Source organism: Abramis brama (genome assembly GCF_963993115.1).
Source record: "Abramis brama genome assembly, chromosome: 20".
Taxonomy (NCBI): Eukaryota; Metazoa; Chordata; class Actinopteri; order Cypriniformes; family Leuciscidae; genus Abramis; species Abramis brama.
Genome location: NC_139982.1, coordinates 21,884,807 through 21,901,247, shown reverse-complemented (window position 1 = coordinate 21,901,247; position 16,441 = coordinate 21,884,807). Strand labels below are relative to the sequence as shown.

The following is a 16,441-nucleotide window of genomic DNA, read 5'->3' as shown; positions in this document are numbered from 1 at the left end:
CGAACCATGCGCTGTCACTTTAATTCAGCGTTTGCAGCACAGCAGAAATAGACTCGTGTGCAGTGTGAAACATATATCGTACTGTATCTATGGTGTGAAAGCTCTAACCTGTTAACATGGGGACGGAAATAAATACGCACCGCAAACAGAGTAGGCCTATGTGTGAAACGGGCGTATAGTCGTTTGTCATGGTTGTAAAAAAACAATGGCTATCTGAACATCTTTGCCAAGCGCAAACCAGTACAGAAGTAATCATTAAATTATCGGGGAGGGTCATGCCTTTTTTCACAATCATTTTGGACGGTCATAGAAAAATGTATTGCTGGCGAAGGGAGGGTCAAGTCTATTTTGACTATAGATCTCAAAACTCCTCCGGTAGCCCCTTAAATAAAAAACGAACAGTCCCTAAAGATTACATTTAACAGTGTCATTAAAGTTAGTGTTTTTAAAGATGAACTTTAAGAGAGCATTTCGATGATGACAAATATAATCTAAATGTAAAAATAGAGGAAATCAGCATGCACAATTAAATATCCGATATTAACTGATACTGATAAATTACAAAATCTCTAATAACGGCTGATAAATTATATGGTACAGATATATCAGTGTCCAGAAGCATTTTAGAGCTGAACAGCATATTCTTTATATTTGATAATGTATATCAAAGCAACATCCATAAGATGGTGATTCTTTATGTTGTTTTTATTAACACTCTTTTATACACTTCGACACAAAAGAAATATTGTTGTATGTTTAATATGGATTATTCTTGGTGTGCTCCATGATGGCCATCAGGGCCAGCCAGGTCTCCTCAGCAGTCGGGACGATCTGATCGGCTGGCAGGATGAAACCATAGTGACCAGTGTCTCTCAGCTCAAAGGTGTAGGAGTACTTGATGCCCTGATCGTAAGTCCAGTCAATAGAGCCTCCACTGGCTTGGTCTGAGAACAAAACAGAGATTGTTAGCAAGGTAACCGTGATGCAAAACTAACGTTTAGTGAATCTTATTAAACTTACAGATGGTGGTAATGATGCTTCCATATTTGTAGATAGTGTTATACAATGACTGCAGCTTAGTAACGGCCTTTCCGGCGAGCTCATGCTGAAGAGACAATACAGGATTCATTTTAAATGTTGTTAAAAATATATCTCGAATATTATGTTTCCACATACATACCAGTTCAGCCTGGTCCTTGGCAGGAGTGTGCGTGTATCCGTATGGATACAGGAGAAACTGGGAATAGCTGTGGATGGACACAAAGGCCTTGAGTTTGCCGTGAGATTTCACAAAGTCCACAATGGCCTTGACCTCTGGCTCAGAATGAGCACTGGGTCCATGGTAGGCCTGATTGCATGGGTCACTGCTGGATCCAGGACCTATAGATGAAAAAGGTGAAACAGAGAATTACAAAAAAAGTATTACATATTTCAATCTTTACAGTCCCTTAAAAGTTACAAGTAACACTTATTTCAATAGTCCACTTTAGACATTCTACTAACTACAAGTAGCTTTGCAGCCAACTACATGTCAACTACCAGTCATTAGAGTATAGTAGACTTTCTGCTTAATATCTGCTAACACTTTATTTTGATGGTTCTACATTCTACTGACTATAAATACTTTTGCAAGTACATGTCAACTCATTTTACTAACCCTAACCTAACAGTCTACTAATAGTCTAAAGAGAGTTAGCTAACATGTAGTTGCAAAGTTACTTACTGTACAGTATACTTATGAATTATAGTATGAATGTCTTAAGTGGACTACTGAAATAAAGGGTAACCAAGTTACATTTTTAGGTTGGTCTGCCTCAGTGGTCTACTAGTCCAAACACTCATCAATGTCAAAATAATTGAGATGACCAATCAAGTCAAAGAAGGCAGGTGTCACGGATTCACTCAGCACACCTCAGCCAGCGTCAACTCTGCACACCTGGTCCCGATCACACTCACCCGAATTCTGATTCACAGCACCTGCAGCTCATCACTTCACATGCCACGCTCACTCTGGATATAAACCCCAGTCACCTCACAGTTCACTGTCCGGTCTCGTCTTCAGACATCTGTGACTCCCCAGCGCTATTCCCATACGACTCTGTTATCCCGCAAGTATTCTCAAGTTCAAGACTTTCATAACTCTCTGTGTGTTCTCTGTCAGTATCAGTGATCACCTGGAATACCTCAAGATCAAGACCAGTCCTGTTTGTCTCTACCAGCGAAGCTTCATTATTCCCTGTTCAATGCCCTGAGTGACTATATCTGTTTCATGCATTCTCAAGACTCTAAGTTCAACGTTATATTCCCTGAGTTTGACCTTTTATGCTTCCTTGCTATCCGGAGCTGCATACAGTGTCTAAATAAACCTTTGTTATCATTATCTCTGTGTCCTTGTTCATACAGTGGTGTGACAGAAGGCAGACCCCCCACCTGCCCCAAGACATGGGCCTTACAGTACAATTGCAATGATAAAAACATCTCACCTCCAAAGTTAGAGTCCCAATTTCTGTTGGGATCAACTCCAACACAGTTAGAGCCTGGGTTTGGCTTTCTGGTTTTACGCCACATGCGGTGTTCCTTCTGGTCCTATCAGACACACACTAATTATTCATTATATTTAACGAATAATCCAGGAAACTCACTCTCCCAACAAAGTCTGTGAACCATCCCCCCAAAACTGCAAATAACATCCCAAATGCATCTGGTTACAGGACACATGAAGAATCTGAATCTGAATATATAACCACTTGAGAAATGTATAAACATGTATACAATTTTCCCATCTCATGATCATCTTCCTTTTATAGGGTTTGTCTGGTGTATTAATTCAAATTAGTTTGGATTAATGTTTCAGAATTGCATACTATGATTAACTAAAATCACATGTGTACTGTAGCATGTTTGGTATCTATGAACTCCAATTTTCATTCCTTGTTTGTTAATTTACATTATATTTTGCGAACTCTGACATTAGTATTATAAGAATCTTGAAGGTTCTTTTGTTAAACACCCAATTAAATTACACATACATGGCCGGCTAGAACACAAAGGATCGTAAAGTTTCCCGCCAAAGGAAAAACTTCTTATTGGCTCACACACCTCCAGAGGGAGTGACATCTTCACACTTTAAAAGATGACTGATCATAAGATCAACCAGTTTTTCCCTGTTTTCTGAGAAATTCTGATGTGAAGATGATGCTGAGCTAGAAGTCTTCCAAGGGCCCTTAAGTTTGTGCCAGGCTACAACCTTGCATTCACCAAAGATCCTCTGACTCAAACTGGTTCTCAGGATAGTTTTACTCAAATGGGTGAAACATGCAAGTATCAAACTTATTTCTCCATTATTTGATAATTCCCTACCCCTTTTAAAGAAGGGTGTGTTAGAACTAAAAACTGATGGTTTGCTCAAGGCTATTGATCTGCTGAATTTCAAACAATGCTATAACTTCTCGCTTTCCTGTGTTCTGCTTCAGCTCTCTTTTCCTTGGGAAACTGTATGCATGTGTGTGTGTATATACACTCACCTAAAGGATTATTAGGAACACCATACTAATACTGTGTTTGACCCCCTTTCGCCTTCAGAACTGCCTTAAAGGAGTAGTTCACTTTAAAAAAAAACTTTTGCTGATAATTTACTCACCCCCATGTCATCCAAGATGTCCATGTCTTTCTTTCTTCAGTCGAAAAGAAATTAAGGTTTTTGATGAAAACATTCCAGGATTTTCCCCCATATAATGGACTTCAATGGGACCCAAACAGTTCAAGGTCCAAATGACAGTTTCAGTGCAGTTTCAAAGGGCTTTAAACGATACCAGGCAATGAATAAGGGTCTTATCTAGCGAAACAATCGGTCATTTCAAAAATAAATAAAAAAGTTTAAGTTTTATAAGCACAAATGCTCGCCTTGCTCTGTTCTGTGATGCGCGTTCGTGACGTCACGTAATACGCAATTACGTTGAAAAGGTCATGCTTGAAAAAATTCTGTCCTGAAGAAAATGTTCTTTTAGGCTTTTTAATATTAAAGCACCCAGGATACGTGCACGAAATGGCCATTTTAAACGATAAACTGACACAAATACGTTTGAATATGTGTATATGGTCCTCCTTCCGCACATTTTTAAACACGTCATACGTGACCTTTTCTACGTAATTGCGTCTTACGTGACGTCACGAACGCGCATCACAGAACAGAGCAAGGCGAGCATTTGTGCTTATAAAACTTAAACTTTTTTATTTATTTTTGAAATGACAGATCGTTTCGCTAGATAAGACCCTTATTCATCGTCTGGTATCGTTTAAAGCCCTTTGAAGCTGCACTGAAACTGTCATTTGGACCTTGAACCGTTTGGGTCCCATTGAAGTCCATTATATGGGGGAAAATCCTGGAATGTTTTCATCAAAAACCTTAATTTCTTTTCGACTGAAGAAAGAAAGACATGGACATCTTGGAGGACATGGGGGTGAGTAAATTATCAGCAAAAGTTTTTTTAAAAGTGAACTACTCCTTTAATTCTATGTGGCATTGAGTCAACAAGGTGCTGAAAGCATTCTTTAGAAATGTTGGCCCATATTGATAGGATAGCATCTTGCAGTTGATGGAGATTTGTGGGATGCACATCCAGGGCACGAAGCTACCGTTCCACCACATCCCAAAGATGCTCTATTGGGTTGAGATCTGGTGACTGTGGGGGCCATTTTAGTACAGTGAACTCATTGGGCCCTATCTTGCACCCAGCGCAATTGACTTTGTACACCGACGCATGTATCATTCCTATTTTGCACCCACGCAAAGCGCGCTTTTCCCTCCACAGAAGCACGTCGCTAAACTAGGGAATGAACTTGCGCTCCCTGGGCGGTTCAGCGCAAAAAAGGAGGCGTGTTCCGGCGCAAATGTTCCTTCATGCTATTTTGCAGGTTTAGAAAACAATTGCGCCACTAACCAGGAAAAAATAGTTTAAAGTCAGTGGCGTGTTGCGCATGTTATTCATATGCTATTTTAAGGGCGCATGCTTGGCCATAATCAATGTAGCGTGTGCACAACGCGCATACACTTTGATTATCTCATCTACACAGAAGCAGCAGTTTTCATTTTTGCAAATCATACATTATTACGATAGATAGATAGATAGATAGATAGATAGATAGATAGATAGACAATTTATTATAAAAGCATACATCTAGCTTACACATTTACCCAAATTATCATACGCCTGTTTAACCGAAGTTAATTTGGGTGGGTTTCTCCATTTCAATGTAACTTGAATGTAATGTGAGATGATGCTCTGATTGGTTTATTTCACGTTACGCCCAAACCACACCTATGAATAATGAAGCTACTTCAGACCAACCCATTTTAGATTTGCGCCTGGCGCAAGAGTCATTTATCCCGCCGGGAAAATAGCAACAGCGCCCAAGACCCGCCCACAAAGTTACTTGCGCTTTGCGCTTGACACTTGCGTTTCAGATCGTTAAAATAGGGCCCATTGTCATGTTCAAGAAACCAATTTGAAATGATTCGAGCTTTGTGACATGGTGCATTATCCTGCTGGAAGTAGCCATCAGAGGATGGGTACATGGTGGTCATAATGCTCAGGTAGGCCGTGGCATTTAAACGATGCCCAATTGGCACTAAGGGGCCTAAAGTGTGCCAAGAAAACATCCCCCACACCATTACACCACCACCACCACCAGCCTGCACAGTGGTAACAAGGCATGATGGATCCATGTTCTCATTCTGTTTACGGCAAATTCTGACTCTACCATCTGAATGTCTCAACAGAAATCGAGACTCATCAGACCAGTCAACATTTCTCCAGTCTTCAACTGTCCAATTTTGGTGAGCTTGTGCAAATTGTAGCCTCTTTTTCCTATTTGTAGTGGAGATGAGTGGTACCCGGTGGGGTCTTCTGCTGTTGTAGCCCATCCGCCTCAAGGTTGTGCGTGTTGTGGCTTCACAAATGCTTTGCTGCATACCTCGGTTGTAACGAGTGGTTATTTCAGTCAAAGTTGCTCTTCTATCAGCTTGAATCAGTCGGCCCATTCTCCTCTGACCTCTAGCATCAACAAGGCATTTTCGTCCACAGGACTGCCGCATACTGGATGTTTTTCCCTTTTCACACCATTCTTTGTAAACCCTAGAAATGGCTGTGCGTGAAAATCCCAGTAACTGAGCAGACTGTGAAATACTCAGACCGGCCCGTCTGGCACCAACAACCATGCCACGCTCAAAATTGCTTAAATCACCTTTCTTTCCCATTCTGACATTCAGTTTGGAGTTCAGGAGATTGTCTTGACCAGGACCACACCCCTAAATGCATTGAAGCAACTGCCATGTGATTGGTTGATTAGATAATTGCATTAATGAGAAATTGAACAGGTGTTCCTAATAATCCTTTAGGTGAGTGTATGTTAGATTAGTTCAAGTGTTTAATGTAGTAAAAAAAGTCTTGTTTGTATCACACTCGAGGTTGTTTTGCTCATAACTGGAGTCCCTAATCATGCAGATTTTGGCTACATACTCTGAGTAGTACTGTACAGTAAGAAAATTAACATTTCTTAAAATTAATAAATAATTAATAATGAGTGTTCACTGGACGAACAGGTTAGTTGATTCTGTTACTTAATTCTGCTACATCTAGTTAATTCTATTAACTGATCCAAATATTTATAATTAATTATAACAAGTTATTCATATTTCTTTTGAGCTAATTTGCTACACGGACCTTAAACAAACAGATTCGCGATTGAAAAACAGTCAGTTGGGATTTATTCCCAAAATATAGTTTTTCTGAATTGAATGTGCATGTGAAATCTTCCAGGCATCAGACTCTAAAACTCACACTGATGTGGGTGTAGGCGAAACCATCAGGGTTGGTGATGATCTCCAAGAAGATATCATATTTGTTAAGGATGTCGGTGAGGATGAGGTCATGTCCATAGACGGTCACAATCTTCACAAGACAAAACACACGGGTATATGTGCTTAAGTCAATTCGTGTTCCATTATACCAATGAATATTTTTAAAAGCATGTTTATATTTGCTAACTCAAGAATAAATAGCTTTACCTTCTTGGCAAACCATACTCCACAGGCCTGGGTGATCCATTCTCTGGAGTGGATGCCAGTGTCAATCCAGATACCTGGACGGTTCGCTCCAGTGCTGAACTGAGTGAAAGTACATGCATGATCACAATGAAAAAAGCATAATTATATTACACATCCTGCATTTAAATATACATTGAGAAAGTATGAATGATATTCAAAATCTATTTTGAAGCTGAATAATGTACATTTTTAGAGTTAAAATAGGCTACTGCGGAGCCATTCATAGTTTAAACTTTCTCCACTATAAACAGTGTGCTTTAGGAGTGCTATGAAAATTCCTTTGTTTTGAGCAACACATTTATTCTACACAACACCAAGTTACCAATTGCGTGAGTTGTGGGCGGGGCTATATGTGAGTTCACAGATACTCCCATAAATAGTTATATTAGGTGGGGCAAGTGATGCAGAAATTTCATCATAAATCTGGAAATGTTTTGGATTTTGAAAAAGTAATGAGGAGTGATTAGTAAAACCTGATATCATATTGTTGTCACGAAGTCTAGGCGTGATGTAGGTAGAAGACAGGATGAGGATGAAGAATTATAGACTTCAAGAAGAAAGATTACCATAACCAAACTTAAGTTCTTGTGTTAACAACAACCAGATAAATACACATGTAAATTAGGATAATTAACAACACACAGCTGGAGAGAATGACTAATCATATCAGTGACCATAGTGACAAACTCAGACGGGAAACTAGAACAGATTATGTGTTACAATTGTAGACATACATTTGTTTCAAATTCTTTTTTATTTGTTTGTCTGTTGATGTCCAGTGCATTCACTTTTTTATTAATTGAATGTTAATTTTTCGTTTAAACTTTTCACTCAAATTGTTCAAGTCCAACTGAAATCAAAATTGACCCTATTTACTTTGTTAGCGCATATTACTAGTCTTGTGGTGAAAAATTAATCTGTGCAAGTTAATACACAGAAAAAATTGTTTGCCGTCGTAATCTTTAATCAAAGTCTGAAAAGTTACTTCCGGTCTGGAATGGCGTTTCTTCTCTGATGATGTAGGTTTGACGGCTTGGTTTGGGAAACGCTTAACCACTCCCCTCAAACCGTTAGTCTGCTATGAGCGAGAGATGGAGAGGAGGAGCGCTAGAGTAAAACCCTGCCCTCTGTTCAATATTCCGTTTCACTGGGAAATACGTCACAACACTGGAGAAAAGTCGTTTGCAACTTCCGGTTCACGCGGACTTTAATTGAATTGATAATTGATCATAGATAAGTATGAAATAAGAAAAATGCAAAATAAAAGCAGTAACGCTCTCAAACTTCTGGCTGCAAATAATAATCACATATACGGTGTTGGGTAAGTTACTCCAAAAACGTTATTTGTTATATTTAAAACCCCTCAACTAACAACAAAATGAGACACCAAGTTATGTGGACAGCCCCCGAAGAGCAACTAACACCCCAGGCATGAAAGCCATGTACGACCAGAGTTAACTCTGACTCCATTTCCCTACTGAAACACATATAATGCCCATACACATGAACATGCATATCTCAAGAACATTGTATGTATGATTAATTACTGTCTTATAGTTTCTTTTGTACTGTATACTGTTTTAAGCATGCTTTATGATAGATCCTCTAGTTAATGTAACCACAGCTATACACTGTTTCCTATCAAAATAATCCTCATTTAATACCCTACACATTGGTTTACATCACCTCTTCATTACATGCGCTGCAAAAGACCATGCTCGAAGAGTAAACTTTTCCTCCAAAGGTTAAAGTTACTATTGGTTCACTACCCCCCTGGAGGAGTGACTGTCCTCAGAGTTTAAAGAGCACCCGCACAGTCCCTCTGTCTCTCTTGCTCTTCTCTGTGTCTTCTGGTTGCTGTTTGTGTGGGGCGGGGGCCTCACCCGGCCCCAGAGCCGGCTTGCTCAACATATCAAGCCATGTGTAACTTCCACAACAGTAACAGAGTCAGACTAACTTCCCAAGTTCATCATAATTTCATCAATAATTTCTCCTGAGACTGCATCCAGGGGCTTTTTCAACACCCAATTGCAAGTATCATACAATTAACTAACTAAACATAGGCTTATATGTATTTATATTATAAGCTGTGAACCCCTTTGTTAACAAAGTTGTTTTGAAATAAGAAAATCCCGTTCTGTTCCGGTTTCATTCATTTTCACTTTTCCATTTCCCTTGTATGCGTTATTTGGGTCTAAGTTTTTGTTTAGATTATTATTAGATTATTAGATTAGATTATAGATTATTATTTAGTTTATAGTTACGTGTTTGTGATTTAGTTAAACAAAGCTTTTGTGTACATTCTTGCGAGTTGATTCTGGTCTACTTGTAAATCAAATTCAATTTAACGATGCGATCACAGCTACATGCTAAGAAAGAGTTATTTTTCCTGTGGTGATGAAAAATATCCTTTCTGAGAGTTAATAGACGATCAATACTGCTGGACAAACAGATTAACTGACTGTAATAATAATTCAGCTACATCGAGTTAATTCTATCAACTGATATTTATAAATACAAATATTTATAATTGATTATAACGAGTTATGATTAATTATTCATATTCCCTTTTAAGATAATTTGCTACAGTAATTAATTGCTAGCTACTAATTACATCTACAACAGTGTGATTAGATTACTGTACTAATTACTCTCTCTACAAAGTATTGCATTACTTATTACTTACCTCGACCAGTTGAACAATATATTTAGCATTCAGATCATCGCCTTCGCCTGCCTTCTCCGGCTCATCACCTCTATTGTTTTATATAGAATTGTTCTATAGTCTAGACTCTATACTATTTAATGCAATTATATCAAAAGTAACTGTAATCAAATTACAGAAAAAAATAAGAGTAATCCCTTACTTTACTTTTTCAAGGGAATAGTAATTAAATTACAGTAATTAATTGCTTAGTAATGCATTACACCCAAGACTGCACATATATAATTATTGATCATGGCATACCTTCAGGACGTTCAAGGGGCGTTTCTCATAGCTCTGACCAATCACAATTTGGCTGACCAGATTACTGTTTTCTTTCACAAGCATGTCCATGAAAGTGTAAATCTGCAAACAGCATGGTGAAGATCAAATGATTATAGATTTTGTGTGTAAAATTGTTTAAAAGATACAACAGGTACTGAAATTCTGAAAAAAACAAAAAAACATATGAAACGCATTGAAACACACTCACAGAGTTCAGGTCATGGTAGGTGGTGTAGACAAAATCGTCTGTATTTTTCGGAAAGGCGCGATATTTCACCATCTCACGTTTCTCCTCATCCAGCAAATCCTTATGTTACAGAAAGCCATCAAATAAGCAAGGATTTTTCAACTTTTTTTTTTTTTATACCACAGCTTTGAAATAGTCCCACCTGAACATTCTTAATCATGACATTATACTGGATCTGATTGTATGCCAGGAACGTCCTGACAGCCTGGAGGCTGTGAAAGGGGACAAGAACATCCACAGGCAGGGACTCATGAACGGGCTCCATCCAGAAGTCCAGCTGAACACAGAAGGAAACAAGGAAATCTGATGTTTACAGTTTCCCAGTTAAAATACGAAATGCATATGAGAAACATAAAAAATTTAGACATCTGGTCTTGATGTGAGACTTACCCCAAGATGCCTCTGTTCAGAAAGTTCCTTCAGGAGAGAGATTTGTGCCTCATCTTGTGCAGTGATCCGAAGAACCTGGTCTCTGACATCATCAACACCATATGTTTAATTATGTTTTTAAGACCTGATATGTGGCGTTATTTTATATGAAGATATTTTATAAGATATGAAAATATTTAAAAACATTTTTCAAAACAACTTATTTTGTGTTCTACAGAAGAAAGATCATATTGAAATGTCATAATTGTGAGTAAATAATCAGTTTTGGATTAACTATTATCCATTTAAGCCCTAAAGTGACTCACCTCTCGAAAGTCTTTTTGGCAAAAACAGCCACAAACAGAGCAGCTAAAAATAGTAATATGTTCATCTTCTTAGATAAAGTAGCTATCAACGTTAAAAATCACACTTTATATTCTGTCACTGTAGCTTTGACCATGTTGGTCCTCCTCCTTAACACTCAGCCACAGCTTCCTCCTGAGACTCTTAAAGAGATAGTTCAACCGAAAATGAACATTCTGTCATCATTTACTCACCCTCAAGTTCTTTCAAAATTGTTTGAATTTCTTTCTTCTGCTGAACACAAACTCACTGTCCATGTTCAAGAAATCAGTTTGAGATGATTTGAGCTTTGTGATGTGCGTTATCTTGCTGGAAGTGGCCATCAGAAGATGGGGACACTGTGGTCATAAAGGGATGGACATGGTCAACAACAATACTCAGCTGTGGCGTTTAAATGATGCTCAATTGGTACTAAGAGGCCCAAAGTGTGCCAAGAAAATACCCCCACACACCAACTCCTGTTCAAATCAAACCAAAGTGTTTTCTAAGATGTGAAAGATGGGTTAAGATCAGTAAATTTAGGTAGGACCAATAAAGAAGCAATAATCTCAGACAGCTAAAAAAAATATTTCTTACATTATTTCTTGTCACGAGTGGTTGCAGGAAGGCAGAAGAGAATGAAGATTCAGTTTCAACACAAAGTTTTAATGATGAAGATACAACAAATAAACAAACAGGCAGGGCAACACACACTAAAGCAACGTACACCGAACAGTGAGGGACCAACTTATATAGCAAACACAAATGAGGATGAAGCTGACACAAATGAAGTGGCATATTGGGGCAAATATGCTAAATTATTGGTAGTCCTTTTTTATAATAATAAATGAATATATGAAAAGTTTAATATATTTTATATGTTTTAAGTATTATTATTACTATTATTATTAATTAAATTAGATATAGCATTATATACCATTTGAATATTCTATTAATATAGAATGGGGGAGAGGGTTATATTTGAATAAATACACAGTGGCAATGACAAACTAAATACTTAATAATAACATTATATATACCATTTTACCATGATTGGAAAAAACTTTCATGTTTGAATGGAACAGATGGACGGAACAGTTCCATTTATACCAAAACTTGTTATCAGATACAGGTCAATATGACCAAACCATGTTAATCATTCACTTCTTCTGGAGTTTTCCCATCTGCACAACCACACGATAAGCCATATCCTGACAGGAGAGGCACAACTAAATGTTAAATATGTCACATAGCTTATGCATTTATATCTCTTTGCAAAACAGGATCTTGCTTTGTGGAATAGAAGAGCAAGAAACACTTGAACCAAGGATAGTTTTTACCTTAGTTGACACTAAATAAACTCAGACAGGCTGCTTGCTGCAAATTTGGTTCTCACAACCTTGTATAACACTGGAGTCTGATGGATGAGAACAATGCAGCTGTTTATATCTTCATTTTTATGGATTACGGTGCAATTTACATAGACTTAAAAAAAAGTCTAAATATAAATAATAAAAAATAATTACAAAAATTATATGATTGATTGCAGAATTTAATTCACTTAAGTTTGCTTAAAGAAATTGCTTTTGTCTATATGAGGATTTATAGTGGTGGCAACTTATTGGTTGAAGATTTGTCAGCAAAACCTAAACCTCCATCTCTGCGAATGTGCTGAAAAACACTTTTGTAATCAGGTTGATGAAACAGAGCTAATTAAAGGAATGACTGTGTATTATTGAGTAATAATTTCACCCAAGATAAGACAGGTAACACACCCTGTTTCTGATTATATTCAGACAGCTATGACATCATCCTTACTGACAATATAGTTAGTCTTGACAATGAAGCAGTGGCCATGTTATCCTTGCTTCATGTCCAAAAAATGAGAGAAGGAATTCAAGTCAAGTCAGTTATGAAGTTTCATGAAGACAAGTCAGCACAAACCTTTAATAAACCCCTAAAAGAGAGGCAGAGAAGCAAATTAGGATGTCAGAATTTAAAATCTTACAGCTTACATCACCACACCCTAACACAAACACGGAATAACACTGTGAAAATGCTTTTTTCCCATAAAAATTATAATATCAACATAACAATGAGTAAAATATCAAATATATGCAGTATATACACTCACCTAAAGGATTATTAGGAACACCATACTAATACTGTGTTTGACCCCCTTTCGCCTTCAGAACTGCCTTAATTCTACGTGGCATTGATTCAACAAGGTGCTTAAAGCATTCTTTAGAAATGTTGGCCCATATTGATAGGATAGCATCTTGCAGTTGATGGAGATTTGTGGGATGCACATCCAGGGCACGAAGCTACCGTTCCACCACATCCCAAAGATGCTCTATTGGGTTGAGATCTGGTGACTGTGGGGGCCATTTTAGTACAGTGAACTCATGTTCAAGAAACCAATTTGAAATGATTCAAGCTTTGTGACATGGTGCATTATCCTGCTGGAAGTAGCCATCAGAGGATGGGTACATGGTGGTCATAAAGGGATGGACATGGTCAGAAACAATGCTCAGGTAGGCCGTGGCATTTAAACGATGCCCAATTGGCACTAAGGGGCCTAAAGTGTGCCAAGAAAACATCCCCCACACCATTACACCACCACCACCAGCCTGCACAGTGGTAACAAGGCATGATGGATCCATGTTCTCATTCTGTTTACGCCAAATTCTGACTCTACCATCTGAATGTCTCAACAGAAATCGAGACTCAGCAGACCAGGCAACATTTTTCCAGTCTTCAACTGTCCAATTTTGGTGAGCTCGTGCAAATTTTAGCCTCTTTTTCCTATTTGTAGTGGAGATGAGTGGTACCCGGTGGGGTCTTCTGCTGTTGTAGCCCATCCGCCTCAAGGTTGTGCGTGTTGTGGCTTCACAAATGCTTTGCTGCATACCTCGGTTGTAACGAGTGGTTATTTCAGTCAAAGTTGCTCTTCTATCAGCTTGAATCAGTCGGCCCATTCTCCTCTGACCTCTAGCATCAACAAGGCATTTTCGCCCACAGGACTGCCGCATACTGGATGTTTTTCCCTTTTCACACCATTCTTTGTAAACCCTAGAAATGGTTGTGCGTGAAAATCCCAGTAACTGAGCAGATTGTGAAATACTCAGACCGGCCCGTCTGGCACCAACAACCATGCCACGCTCAAAATTGCTTAAATCACCTTTCTTTCCCATTCTGACATTCAGTTTGGAGTTCAGGAGATTGTCTTGACCAGGACCACACCCCTAAATGCATTGAAGCAACTGCCATGCGATTGGTTGATTAGATAATTGCATTAATGAGAAATTGAACAGGTGTTCCTAATAATCCTTTAGGTGAGTGTATATTACATGGCCTGGTTGAATTCTAATGTAGAAAGCGGTCTGTTATTTCTTGATAACAGACCACTGCTAAGTATAACACACTGTTGCCATGAAAAACAGAGCATTGCTATGGATGCAAGATTCTAACCGTAGAGACGGAACAGACTATTTTATTTAGCGTTTTTAAATCAATAAACTCCTTTTTAAATCAATATTTTGTCAAATTATTGATTTATTTGGTAGGTAGCCATGTAATAAGTGGGATAATGTAGAGCGAGGCGGTTGTTATAGCGAATACAACCCCTTCAGGCTGATTCGAGACCCCTCCACTTTGGGATCCTGATCAGCCTGTCGGGGTTGTATTCGCTATAACAACCGCCTCGCTCTACATTATCCCTTACATATATTTCTATGAAGGATCTAAGGGTTTTCAATAACAACCTGTTTTACTTTAAGAAAGCAACCATACATTGGTGTTGATTTATCATTTATTCATATTATTGTTATTATTTGACATATTTTCTCATTTAATCATTTTATTATTATTATTGATATTCATTTATGTCATTATACTATATTATACATATACATGTCAGGGTGTGGTGCAGGCAGAAGAAGGCGAAGAGGCACAGAGCTCACCAATTCAAACGTTTTACTACAATAATACAATACTTTACGCAGGCAGGAACACACACTCTAAATACAACTTACAACGGAACAAGGTAAAACACAGGGCTTAAATACATGGGGAAACAGATCAGGGAAACGAGACACAGCTGACAAGACTAACGAGGTAACAGGTGAGACAGATGAACTAGTAATGACACGTGACATGACAGGTAGACAAGTCCAAACTAAACAGAACACAACTGTGACATTACTCCCCCCTCCCGGTAGGCGCATCCTCACGCCGTAGAAGACCAACTGCGGAGGGAGGGAGGGGACTCAGGAGAAGGACGAAGAGCAGATGAAGGCATACAGAAGACAGGAGGGACCAGGGTGGTGCAGGCGGCCAGGGCGGAGCCGACAGAGGGAGGAGCCATGGTGGAGGCAGGGCTGATGACTCCAGGGGGCCGACTGACGGGGGCAGAGCAGGTGGGAGAGGAAGGGCGGAACCGAAGAGCCGACGCACCAGGGTGACACCGAGGTCCCAGCGGGACATGGCGAAGCTGGCGGCTCCGGCGGCTGAAGCGCAGGCGGGGACCCGAAGGCCGCAGCGGCGCCGGAGCGACCGAAGACCCAGGTGGAGCCGGAGGGAGTGAGGAGCCCAACTGAGCCTGAGGGACGGAGTGACGAGGCGAAGCCGGAGGAGGGTAGTCCCAGGGCGAGGGCGAGTCGACGAGGGACCAAGGCGGAGCCGGAGGGATGAGAGAGCCCGACAGAGCTGGTGGACTGAGGGTCCATGGTGGAGCTGAGGGCGGTTGGAGCCAAGGTGGGAGGTGGAGACCGAGGATCCTCCGACCCTGATGGAGCTGGTGACAGGCAGACCCACAGCGACTCCACCTCCCCAAAGGTGGATAGAGGAGCCGAGGGGATGACAGGCAGTGGAGGAGGAAAGGTAGAGAGGAGGCAGATGGGCAGAGGTGGGAGAGGGAGGCTGGGTGGGAGAGGGAGGCTGGGTGGGAATTCAGGCTCTGGTGTCAAGACGGGCTCCGGGCTGGACAGGACCAGCGGTGAAAAAGCCTCTGGGCTGGACGGGACCAGCGGTGAAAAAGTCTCTGGGCTGGACAGGACCAGCGGTGAAAAAGGCTCAGCGGGCATGACGTCAACAGTCTCAGGCTCGGCGGGCATGACGTTTACAGTCTCTGGTTCGGCGGGCATTACGTGTACAGTCTCTGGCTTGGCGGGCATTACGTGTACAGTCTCTGGCTCGGAGGGCATTACGTGTACAGTCTCTGGTTCGGCGGGCATTACGTGTACAGTCTCTGGCTCAGTGGGCATTACGTGATACGCAGGCTCGGCAGGACTGACGTGAAGTGCAGGCTCGGCAGGGCTGACGTGATGTGCTGGCTCGGCGGGCAAGACGTGAAGATCAGGCTGGTCAGGTGGGACGTGAAGATCCCCTC

At 40.1% G+C, this 16,441-nt stretch overlaps 1 protein-coding gene across 1 annotated transcript; it reads right to left on the bottom strand.

Annotated features, from left to right (window-relative positions):
- Positions 1–684: 684 nt before the first annotated feature.
- LOC311070805 (carboxypeptidase A1-like) lies at positions 685–11,192 on the bottom strand. Its single transcript, XM_084094867.1, has 11 exons — positions 11,037–11,192; positions 10,732–10,813; positions 10,484–10,618; positions 10,303–10,401; positions 10,074–10,175; positions 7,067–7,165; positions 6,840–6,950; positions 2,484–2,586; positions 1,181–1,380; positions 1,021–1,105; positions 685–944 (listed from the first exon to the last, which is right to left on the bottom strand). Exons 1-11 carry the CDS (start codon positions 11,099–11,101, stop codon positions 757–759), a joined length of 1,269 nt encoding a protein of 422 aa, XP_083950993.1. The 5' UTR covers positions 11,102–11,192; the 3' UTR covers positions 685–756.
- Between the last annotated feature and the right edge of the window lie 5,249 nt (positions 11,193–16,441).

What these genes read in the sequence shown, in the direction of transcription:
- LOC311070805 (XM_084094867.1), bottom strand. Translation starts at nt 11,101, where the DNA reads ATGAACATATTACTATTTTTAGCTGCTCTGTTTGTGGCTGTTTTTGCC. An exon ending in GCCCCTTGAACGTCCTGAAG is followed by an intron (nt 7,166 to 10,073) that starts GTATGCCATGAT and finishes ACTTTCACTCAG; the next exon opens with TTCAGCACTGGAGCGAACCG. An exon ending in GAGTATGGTTTGCCAAGAAG is followed by an intron (nt 6,951 to 7,066) that starts GTAAAGCTATTT and finishes TGTCTTGTGAAG; the next exon opens with ATTGTGACCGTCTATGGACA.